Source organism: Lithobates pipiens, unplaced genomic scaffold (assembly GCF_037356315.1).
Source record: "Lithobates pipiens isolate NorthernLeopardFrog02 unplaced genomic scaffold, aLitPip1_a1.2 Scaffold_13, whole genome shotgun sequence".
NCBI classification, from domain to species: domain Eukaryota; kingdom Metazoa; phylum Chordata; class Amphibia; order Anura; family Ranidae; genus Lithobates; species Lithobates pipiens.
The window spans coordinates 251,155,751-251,168,154 of NW_027507718.1; the positions used below are offsets into that span (position 1 = coordinate 251,155,751).

Below are 12,404 nucleotides of genomic sequence, written 5' to 3' on the forward strand. Positions count from 1 at the left end.
GGGGGGGGGCACTTTAAAATTATTATTATTATTTTTTTATTTCTACACTGTTTCTTTAATTTTTTTGAAATCACTTTTATTGCTGTCACAAGAAAAATAAACATCCTTTGTGATAGCGATAGGCAGTGACAGGTGCTCTTTATGGGGGATATCTGGGGTCTATTGGACCCCGGATGTCTCCTGTGCCCTTTAAAACATCTGTTCACATTGGTGGACAGCCATCTGTTCACATCAACATCGTTGTGATCAGATACTTTCTGAATTTAAAAATGGCGCTGCTTACAACTAGGGAAACCTGAAGTGATGAAAATGCTTGTCGCTTCCAGTTTCCTATACCATACAGCTCATTGGGGACTTGCGGTCCTTGACGAGCTGTAGGGTAAGACGCTGGCTTTCATTCCAGGCTTGCCGGTGGGATGGTAGAGCCTAGAGAGTCACGGTCGACTCCTCCTGCCACCCGTAAAAGCCATCCAGCTGCTAATTAGCTGCTAGGATGACTTTTACATAAAAGCCCATCCCCTGCAGAAAAAAAATCAATACTGGGATGTTGCTTGTAGCTGCAGGCACCATTCCGGTATAACCACTTGAAGTCAATCATCTACATGTACGTGATTTGGCAGCAAGTGTAGGTAGACCTTGTTATGGTCCTAGGCTTGTTACTCTCTGATTGCAACAAAAAGGGAGTTCAGCACATAATAAACTTTTGGTGGATTTCGAGGAGTGCCTAGTACAAAGGTTCACGTTACTCAGAGGTCTTTTTGAAATGTTTATTGGTTAAGAGCAGGTCATAGTGCAGATTTGACAGTATTTATCAAGCCCTAACACAGGTCTCCTATTGCATCTCAATATGGTTCTAATAACATCCACTGCTTAAGCCCTGAGGAAGGGGTAGGGCTTTCCCCCAAAACACATTGGCTGTATTTGATGCTCTTAAACAATACACATTTAAAATAGACCTCTGAGAGATATGAACTTTTGTACTGGGCACTCTCCAATACACATCCCAGAGTTTACTGTCCTAACCAAGAAGAATTCCACTTACCCCAAGTCACCATGACACCAAAAGAAGAAATAAGAACAGTTGTCATGGGGAAAAGAAGATGCAGATGGCATTCAAGACCAAACTAGGTTCTAAACCCACTAGAGAGGCAGCCCCCCACCTTTGTACCTTTGACCCCCCTGTCACTAGGATAGAAAATGAGGGGCAATTCCCCAACGGTGGCACAGTGGTGTAGTGGTTAGCACTCTCACCTAGCAGTAAGAAGGGTCACTGGTTCAAATACCAACCACGACACTACCTGCCTGGATTTTGCATGTTTTCCCTGTGCCTGCATGGGTTTCCTCTGGGTACTCTGGTTTCCTCCCACACTCCAAATTGACCCTAGTATATGAATGGGAACCTTGGATCGTGGGCTCCCTGAGGGTAGGGACCAATGTGAGTGTGCAATGTACAGAGATAGGGACAATTGTAGACACTCACTCAGGTTGGACTGGTGTCTTTATTCAACCTTACTATGTAACATCAATTAATAAAACGTGACAGATGTACTTTCCCACTCTTTCCAAAACTATAAACCAGGGATATGCAATTAGCGGACCTCCAGCTGTTGCAGAACTTCAAGTCCCATGAGGCATAGCAAGACTCTGACAGCAATAAGCATGACACCCAGAGGCAGAGGCATGATGGGACTTGTAGTTTTGCAACAGCTGGAGGTCCGCTAATTGCAGATCAATGCTATAAACGATAAGCATTCTCCGAAAGGCACCTGTGCCGAGTGCCCAACCTTTTGTGTTCACAATGTCTACTTCAGTGATTTCATGTTTCAGGGGCATGGGCCAGGTATAATATCTACATAGGTAGATTGGTCCAAACTGGACACGTGTAATTATGCAAAAGTATATCAGGCATATAATTATTTAGTAGGGACAGCACAGTCTTCAGCAGCTATCAATCTGTTAGGGAGGAAGATGGAAAAGAAGGGAGGAAAAGAGAGGAGGGGAGTGGTTTGGCGTCTAAGATTCTGGGCTGTTCTTCTGTACTGATGCTTACACTGCACTTGGCTCTAGTTCCATCTGGAAGTGCGCATGCAAGGATGGCTGTTCAAGACCATGTATAGGCATTAAAATAGAAGTATGGAATTCTTTATTTTTTTTCATAATCATACTTACTTATGTGGATGCAGCATTGAGCCGATGCTGCATCTGTCCCCAGCTGGCCCTAAGACTGAGAACCGAGCGATAAAACACCGCTGATCACTTAGTTCTCAGAGCTCCCTGAGCAGAGAGCTGGTGACTATCAGTCAGGCCCAGTCTCTCAGTAGCTCGCTGAGAGGCTGAGCCGGGTGCCATTACAGGCACGTGAGTGGATCCCATTATTACGATCTGGGTTGAGCCTGGACCAGTGTTCAACCCCATCAGTACTGGCATGTTTTATTATTTTCCAAAATATTGTGGTAAAAGATGACATCACCTTGAGGTGTCTACTTTCCATGAAAAGGGACACTGTGGGGGTTTTGTACTATTTTGGCATTTTCACAGAAAGAGGAAACTTTTCTTTTTTTTTCACAATGGGAAAAACAGTCGGCTCTCTGCTAATGTCACAGAAGTCGGTCCAGGGTCCGTGTCATCACGACAATGGAAGTCGGGATCCACCAGGTCCCTGGACTGACACCTGGATCAGCATCTAAGCGAGCTATTGAGAGCCTGAGCCAGGCACTCCACTCCCTCTACACCCCAGCACTCCAATGAGCGAGGAGGGGCAGAAAGCTGCTGAAAGTCAGCAGCTCTCTGCTCACAGAGCTGTCAGAACTGAGCAATCAACAGTGTTCGTTCGCTCGGTTCTCAGTGTAGAGATGCGGGGGGACAGATACAGCATCGGACCGAGGAAGCAAGACCTCTGCCTCTGTCAAAATGGCCCCCTCCACACAAGAGACACAATACCTTACAATGCATGGTAAGTCAGTAATGGAAAAATCAGCAGGAGGGAAGGGGCAGGCAATACCCGTGACAAGTCTTTTGCCCTATACTGACCTTTTTTTGGACACAGCTTTCAGAGTTCAGTTTCTATTCAGCATAACACTCACCTGAACTAAGTGCTTTGGCTTGCTCAGCGTTACTTTGGGTTGATGTTGGTTTTTCAGGAGCGTCTTTGTCACTCTCGGTGTTCGGAGAATCAGATGTTTCATTTTTGACTGTTGCTGCAACAGTTGTGCTACTTTTTGTAGTGGTGATAATAGATTTGTCAGGTTCTTTTGTTGTTGCATTTGTTGATGCTGTAAATGCCGTTGTCTGAGATTTGGAAACTGTATCCGTAGATGTATTACCTGTTGTTATGGTAGACACTGTTTCGGATGGATTTGGAGTTGGCGTAATTGGCTTGGTTGATGTTCCTGTATTAACTGTAGTAGTTACAGATTCTGTACTGATCTCTGTAGTTATTGTTAATGTGTTATTGGTAGTTTCTACAACTCCATCTGTTTGATTAACTGACGTTGATGTTTCGGGTGTGCTGGATGAAACAGTTTCTGGTGTTTTCGACTCAAGGAGTGATGTTGTGCTGTCTGGGATATCTGTAGTCGTTTGGACCTCTGAGGTACTTATATTTGTGGTTGTAGGTATTGCTTGGTTTGTAGTTACAGTACTGATATTGCTACTTGCTGTTGTAGTTTGCCCTGGGAGGTCTGACGTATTTCCAGCCAGTATGGATGCTTCTGTCATATTTGTCACTTCCGTAGATAAACTCACAGGTATCGAAACTGATGCAGCAGTGGGTCCTGTTGGTCCTGTTGGTTCTGTTGGCCCTGTTGTTTGCAACTGAGACCTGGTTGAGACCAGCTCTGTGGCCTGTGTTGATGTTGAAATTGTTGTCTCTGTTCCATGGACAAGTCCTGGTAAATAAGAATATTGCAAATTAACAACACAAAACAAATGTGGAGAAAAATAATAACTAAGAAAGCTTACTGTCGGAAGTAAAGAGCATTTCTAATACTTAAAGGGGTTGTAAACCTTAGGCCGCGTACACACGGGCGGACTGTCTGACGGACTTGGTCCGCTGAAACACGTTGGTCCGCTCGTGTGTGGGCTTCAGCTGACTTTTTCAGCAGACAGTCTGGCGGACTAAGTCTTTCGGAATTTCCGTAATATTGTCCGTCCAACTTTGGTTTCAGCGGACAGTCCGCTCGTGAGTAGGCAAGTTGGACGGACTAAGTATGGCGCATGCTCAGAAAGGGTTTACACGGCCGAAGGTTGCATTGCAGTGTATTGGACGTCGTATTTCTAGTCCCGTCGTACGTGCTGTACACGTTATCGCGCAAGCTTTCAGCGGACTGTCTGTTCATCGTGTGTGGTCAAGTCCGTTCTTTCAAAAGTAGGACGGACTGTGGACTGTCTGTCGGATTGTCTGACGGACTTAGTTGGCCAGACAGTCCGCCCGTGTGTACGCGGCCTTAGTGTTTTTTCACCTTAATGCATCCTATGCATTAAGGTAAAAAAAAAACACCTGGCAGTGACCGGTCCCCCAGCCCTCTGTTTTACTAACCTGAGCCCTAGAACTTCACCCGGCAGGGACGCGCTGTCTCTCTGCCTGGGGTTCTTGGCTCTTGATTGGATAGATTGATAGCAGCATAGCCACTGGTTCCCGCTGCTGTCAATCAAATCCAATGACGGGGGTACCAGGGGACGGGGCCGAGTCCTACATTCGGCGTCTATGGACGCCGAATGATGGACTCGGGAGCACGCCCACAAGGTAACCCCCCGGGAGAGGTTCAATCAGCTTATATTTTGCCTTCACTGATCCCCCACATCATGAACATGCTAATGACATTTTCAAATATATCATTTTTAATTTCATATCTTATTTTAGACACAGTGACATAATCATTGGGTCCCTATGCAGCACAGGGAGATCATGGTGGGTGGCCATACAGGGTGCTGTACATGGCTTCCTGAGAACATCACAGCATTCTTCCATGTTACTTCTCTCAAACACTCTCAACACTGATGTAGGCAGAGGGCTGGCTCTTAGAGAGAGTTATGCAAATGAAATAAAATGCTATGCTGGGTGGATGTCATTATGTATATACAATGTACATATTCTCCAGCACACCAGGAATCTTCAGTTATTGTCCAAGGGTTTTTATTGCAAAAAGATCACATCACATATTTGTCAGCACACCAGCAATCTTCAGATATCGTCCAAAGGTTTATATTGCAAAAAGAACACATCACAAAGACAAGTGCAACGTTTCGGAGCCACGCAGGACCCCTCGATCAAGCATGTGACAATAGATCACATGCCTGACCAAGGGTCCTGCGTGGCTCTGAAATGTTGCACTTGTCTTTGTGATGTGTTCTTTTTGCAACATAAACCTTTGGACGATAACTGAAGATTGCTGGTGTGCTGACAAATATGAACATTGACTTGGTGTTTCTGGTATCCAGATGGTAATAGCTGCAGCACCCATTACTGATGAGCCTTGTTTCCAGAAATGTGTGCAATCAGAATATAGACAAGATTATAAATTTGCAGCCATTCCTTGGTATACTGCTAAAGACCTGAAATCCAATGAATGAAAGAGGTGGACCAGGGCCAATAAGGTTAAAGAAGAAAGAGATAGATGATGCTGGATGTCATCCAGCCAAGACATGAGGCAGGCTATATCTGACTAGCGTCAGCTTCTAATGTATACTGTGAGAAACTCACAATGTGCAGCGAAATTGGAGTAAGCTATTTAATTTACAAGACAGCTGTGCAAGACTACAGGTAAGACTTTTAAGCAGAACTTCGGACATTTTTTAGAGAATTTGGGGGTAGAGTCACAAGACACAACTAAGAGTAAAAAAAATAAATCTCTCCAAAGTAAGGGAAAAGCTCAGCTTTGACAGTTGTCACTATCATAAGCATCTCAAAAAGGGGACTTCCCTTCAGTGTCTGTATCAGTGACCACTGTAGAACTTTACATTCTCCCTTCCTATTCTGTATTGGTGACAAGGTATGATAACCATTCGTCACTGTTTCCTGGGGACAATCCCCATTTTGAGAGGTCTGTCTCTGGGAAACAAACGTTTCGCTAAGGTCCATGGCAGAAATGAATGCAAGCCAAAAAAATAGGGACAGTCACTTCTCTGTTGTGTTTCTTTCTCTGCAGCTGCACCAGGGACATCACTGGGACCTATATACTCTGTGTTACATACTAATGACTTCTGCACTCTGCATTGTATACTAATGACCCCTGAACTGTAGGATACACACTCTTGTCCTCTGTACTCTGCATGACATACTACTGACCCTTGAACTCTATGTTACACACTCCTGTCCTCTATACTCTGCGTTACTTACTCCAGACCCCGGAACTCTGTGTTACATACTGCTGACTCCTGCATTGTGCATGACATTTTGTAACCCTTCCCTATTTTATCTCTTGTTTTTTTGTTAAAAATAACAAACATGTTATACTTACCTTCTTTGTGCAGTGGATTTACACAGAGCATCCCGGATCCTTCTCTTCTCGGGTCCCTCTGCTGTACTCCTGGCCCATCCCTCCTGTTAAGTGCCCCCACAGCAAACAGCTTGCTATGGGGGCACCTGAGCCGAGCTACAGCTCCCTGTGTCCATTCATACATGGAGCCACGGCCCACCCCGCCCCTTTCTCTCCTTATTGGCTCACTGACTTTGATTGACAGCAGCGGGAGCCAATGGCGCCGCTGTCTCAGCCAATGAGGAGGGGAGTCTCGGGCAGCCGGGTCTCTCATGCAACATCGCTGGATCTAGATGGCTCTCAGGTAAGTATTAGGGGGACCGAGGGGGGGCTGCTGCACAAAGAAAGATTTTTATCTTAATGCATAGAATGTATTAAGATAAAAAAATCTTCTGCCTTTATAACCACTTTAAATACACTGTAATAAACTGAAACCTTCGGACTTCACAGTGATGGTTTACAACCCTTAAAGTGGCTGTAAACCTCAGAAATGAAATATGAACAAAAGCATACTTGTGCTTGTCTCTCTCCAAAGCACCGAATGTTATTTCTCACTGCTGTTTCATTTCTCTGTTATCTGTATGAGCCACATCTGTCACTCCCAGAGATAACTGGTGATGAGGAAGAGAGCTCCAGCACACAGCCTGTGATTTACAGCCACAGCTGTGCATGTCCGCATGTACTGTGAGGAGGGGTGTGTGTCCCTTCCCTCCAATGAGAGCTCCTCACTGAACTCTGCTCTGTAAGACTTTGTATTCTCTCTCCCCCCCCCCCCCCCCTCATTTTCAGAGCTGAGAGATGCTGTGTAAAATGTGTGTTTTAGAAGAATGGTGAGAAGAGGTTTGTTTTACAAGGATGTAGAGCAGCCTTTCTCAACCTTTTTAACACAGAGGAACCCTTGAAATAACTTTCCAGTCTCAAGGAACCCCTGCTAAAAATGACTAAGTCTACAACTCATGATACATTGGTGTGATGGTCAGTGGTAAGCATGCCCCTTACACTTGTGGTCACTGAGAAGAATTACCCCCTTACAGATAGCTAAAAAGGTCAATGGTGTTACTGGAAACTTATCTGAGAGGCAAAAATTCTAATTTGTCAAGGAACCCCTACCAACCTGTGGAGGAACCCTAGGGTTCCACAGAACCCTGGTTGAGAAACCCTGATGTAGAGGAAAAATGGCAGCAGATAAATAGTACAACTTATGTATGATTCAGCTGAGGATAGTCACTTCACTAAGTATACGTAAGGGTTTACAGTTACATTAAAATTCTTAAAATAGATTTATATTGAGTATGCAATAAAAAATCGGAATGTTCTCATTGTACAACAATCCTATCCTGCAGTAATGAATCTTTATTCAGTTATAGTGGTCTCTCAATACCCCTACCTCTATTGCTTATTATAATCCTTTTAAATAAGTTGAAAATGAGATAAGATAAGGAGAGGATACCCATGACTGCCAGCCACTAGAGCCAGAACTGGGATTTGTGTGTGTAAACACCTAAATCCCCATTCTGACAGGAGAGCAGAGACAGATCTGCTGTTCATAGTAATTAAGAACATCAATATGTCTCCTCCTCCAGTTAGTCTCATGTAGTTAGAAACTCTCAAGAGGGAACACATTTAACCCCTTGATCGCCCCCTTTAGTATTAACCCCTTCCCTGCCAGTGACATTTACACAGTATTCATTGCCTTTTAACAGCACTGATCACTATATAAATGTCAATGGTCCCAAAAAAGTGTCAAAACTGTAAACTGTTGGCGCTATATAAATCCTGTATAATAATAATAATAATAATAATAATAAAAACTGTCCAATCTGTCTGCTGCAATATCGCAGTCCCACCAAAAATCTCAGATCAATGCCATTACTAGTAAAAATAAATAAATAATAAAAAATGCCATAAAAATTCCATAAATCTATCCCCTATTTTGTAGGCGATATAACTTTTGCAGGCAATCAATATACGCTCGTTGCAATTTTTTTTTATGCAATATTTATTATAGTAAAAAGTAAAAATCTATTGTTTTTTTTTTTGTTTTTTTTCATTGTTGCTTTTTTTTGTTTATAGCGCAAAAAAAACAAAACGCAGTGGATCAAATGCAAACAAAAGAAAGCTCAATTTGTGGGGAAAAAAGGTCATCAATTTTGTTTGGGTACAGCATCGCACGACCACGCAATTGTCAGTTAAATCAACACAGTGCCGTATCGCAAAAAATGGCCTGGTCATTAAGGGGGAAAATCTTGAATCTTGAATCGAGTTGAGAGGTCAAATCGATTCAAAATTTCAGCAAATCGATTTTTCTTGTTTCCACCAGGACTGGCGCTCACATCGCGCTGGTCCTGAGGTACTTCGGGCAGGAGTTTTTAGGTGAGGCTGCGGCTTCGGCCTAGTCCGTGAGGCCGGACCTCACCTAAAAACTCCTGCCCGCAGATCCTCAGGACCGGCGCGGTGTCCATCCAAAAAAAAAAAAAAAACTTGATTCGAATTGTGAATCAAGTTTTTTTTTTTAAATCACATAAAATCGCCCAGCTCTAGGCTGAAGTGGTTAAAAAAAATAAAGTTTTCTACCCATTTAAAGATAAAGGTCTCAGCTACACTTGAGGCATATTTGCTCTCACAGCAGCTCCTACACATTGAATATAATTTGGCTGATTTACTCTAATATGTATATTTACTTTAATTATCCAATCATGTGAAAAGCATTTACTTTTAAGAACCCATCAAGTGCAGAAATGTTGTTTTCACGTGATTGGATAATTGAAGGGAATATTCACAACTGTGTGAAGATGTACAACTTTCTTAATAATTCAGCCTCAAACTGTATTGCATCATCAAACCAAAAATAACTTGCCCAAATCAAAGTTTAAATATTTTAAATTAAAACCTTTCTGATCTTATTTAAGTTCAGTGCATGGGAGGAGGTAAATAGAAAGTAACTCTAAGTAACTCTAAGACCCCTTTCAAACTGGGGCGCTAGTTTAGGCGGCGCTTTACCGCTGTTATAGCGGCGCTTTTCAGCCGCTAGCGGGGTGATTTTAACCCCCACTAGTGGCCGAGGAAAGGGTTAATAGCGCCCGCATTTCGGCACTGCTGAAGCGCTTGGCAGGTGTTTCCCATTCATTTCAATGGGCAGGGACAGTGGAGGAGCAGTGTATATACCGCTCCTGCACCGTCCCAAAGATGCTGCTTGCAGGACTTTTTTTCCGGCTCTGCAAGCGTACCGCCCCAGTATGAAAGCACTCCGGCTTTCACATTGGGGTGACTTGAGAGGCGGTTTTCAGGTGCTATTTTTAGCGCTAAAACGCCTGAAAAGCGACTCAGTGTGAAAGGGGTCTAATGCCGCGTACACACGATTGGAATTTTGGTTGGAAAAAGCTCTGATGGTTTTCCCGACGGAATTCTGACGGGATTCCGCTCAAGCTGTCTTGCACACACACGGTCACACCAAATTCCGATTGTCCAGAACGCGGTAATGTACAACGCGTACGACGGGACTAGAAAAAGGAAGTTCAATACCCAGTAGCCAATAGCATTAATCTCGTAGTTGAATCTGAGCATGCGTGAGTTTTTGCACATCGGAATTGCATACACATGATCGGAATTTCCGATAGAAAGTTTTTCCGTCTGGAAAATTGAGAACATGCTCTCAAATGTTTGCTGGAGGGAATTCAGCCAGCTAAATTCCGATGGAGCATACACACAGTTGCATTTTCCGATGAAAAGCTCTCATCCGTCTTTTGCTGGCCGAAATTCTGATCCTGTGTACGCGGCATAAGACTATTTAAATATTATTTACTGGCGACAATATATTGATGACATCATGTTCCTCTGGGAGGGTGATTTACATTTCAAGGAGGAGTCTACAGCAATATTAGTAACAATGATAATATTATTTTTACTCATCAATTAATAAAAATCAAGCAACACATTGTGTAAATTCAAAGCAAGGATTATATCCCTGACAATTTTTTTATTCTTGAAGCACAAAGGGTTCAGGGGTATACATCTTAGGTGCTGGGACTTCAATACGTATTGATACAGAGTGCTGTATTTGTTTCACTGACATAACTCTGCCCCACCTGATTCCTTTGCAAGCAACGTCTCTGGCATCTGCTTCCTTGAGTCCATTCAAATATCTGCAAACATTACTGAGCCCTAAAGAGGGTGTGTGTTTTGTTCCCCAAAATATGCTGACTGTCTTAAAATTTTGGACTCCTTTATGAAAAGTCTAGCATTCCTTCTTTTAGTTTAAGCTCTATTTTATTTTATTTTATTCTATCAAAGTCTCCGCTAGGTAGATTTACTGGTGACTATTGTCACAGAGACAAAGTGGTGGGAAATCAAAAATATTACATTTGTCACCAGAACAGGAGTGATAAAATGTTCCAGTGGGGGAAACTCATTTTGGAGAGATTTCCTATCTTATCCTGTTGCATTGCAAGGGAAGGACATTACTTAAAATCTCCTGTAAAGCTAGCATCTGTCAGCCTTCCTCTCTATCCAAACCAATACATACAATCAAGGCTGGAAATGTATATACTGTACATTATTTGAAGAAATTGACATATCGTTTTTGAAACCAAGGAGAGGGGGAGAGTTTTCCAATAAGGAAGTGACTGCTCTGGGCTTCAACAAAATGGCAGCCTCCATCAAAAAGAAACAGGAGCAATGCTGGAGGGAATTTACAGCACACACTCATTTTGTGAACTTAGTTTTTCTATTCATGTGATGGCAAGACAGTTTGGCTTTTATACAGCATGTACTCATCTATGTATATGTATAATTATGTATCGTCATTGTATACAGTGTATGTGTTCATGGAATATTTTTACAAATATGTCAGCCTTTTTATATGGTTATGTTTTTGTTTTGAAAACATTATCATGCATTGCTAGACTACTGAATTGCATTTAATACAATAAGGCTCGGTTCACACAGGGGCAACACGACTTTTGGAGGCAACTTGGACGTAACTTGGACGTAACTTGGACGTGACTTGGACGTGACTTGGACGTGACTTACAACACTACTTTAAGTCGCCCCAGGCCAGGCGACTTGCCGTGGCCAACCAGAGAATGAGCTCTCAGGGGGGAACTCCTTTTGAGAGCTGATAATTCTCTGAGAGTCGCCTCCATATAGACAGAGATCCGACTTGGAGGCGACCTTCATTAAAATCAATGGGTACCAGTCGCCTACAAGTCGGATTGAAGTAGTACAGGAACCTTTTCTGAAGTCGGAGCGACTTCAGTAGTGTGCATTAAGACAGCTCTCATTCACTTACATTGATTTCTACATGTTGTGCGACCTGAGGTGACTAGGGGCGACTTGAAGTCGGATCTGAGTCGCCCCTGTGTGAACCGGCACTTAAGGTTTTATCATATATGTATTCCATACACAATTGTTTGCAGCAATAAGCCTCATTTAAAGCCCCATTCTTTTTTTTTGCTTCTATTTCATAAAGCCAGGGGTGGAGGCCTTTTACTGTGGACAGGTTAGGTCACACTTTTCTCTTTATATCAAGGTAGGCATGTTTCACACAGTATCATGTGCTTAAGGGGGTTGTAAAGGTAATTTTTTATTTTTTTTTAAATAACAAACTTGTTATACTTACCTCCACTGTGAAGCTCATTTTGCACAGAGTGGCCCCGAACCTGCTCTTCTGGGGTACCTTGGCAGCTGTCTCAACTCCTCCCCGCAAGAACTAAGCACCGTCATGCGAGCTCTCTCGCATGGTGGTTAGTTCTTGTGGGCGCGCTCCCGTGATACAGCCGGCGGCTATAGCCGCTCAATGTATCACTCAGTCCCACCTCCCGGCGTGCCGCGTCATTGGATGTAATTGACAGCAGCACGAGCCAATCAACGGCCAGGCTGAGCAGAGGAGTTCAGGGGCAAGCGCAGCAGGTGAACGGGCTCAGGTAAGTA

The 12,404-nt window shown here is 43.3% G+C and overlaps 1 protein-coding gene across 1 annotated transcript in view; it reads right to left on the minus strand.

The window, feature by feature from the left end:
- The window catches only part of PARM1 (prostate androgen-regulated mucin-like protein 1), a 98,933-nt gene that overhangs the window by 34,661 nt on the left and 51,868 nt on the right, over positions 1-12,404 (minus strand). The window contains 1 exon segment of the mRNA XM_077476535.1: positions 3,084-3,887. Within this exon segment, the coding sequence (XP_077332661.1) occupies positions 3,084-3,887 (804 nt within the window).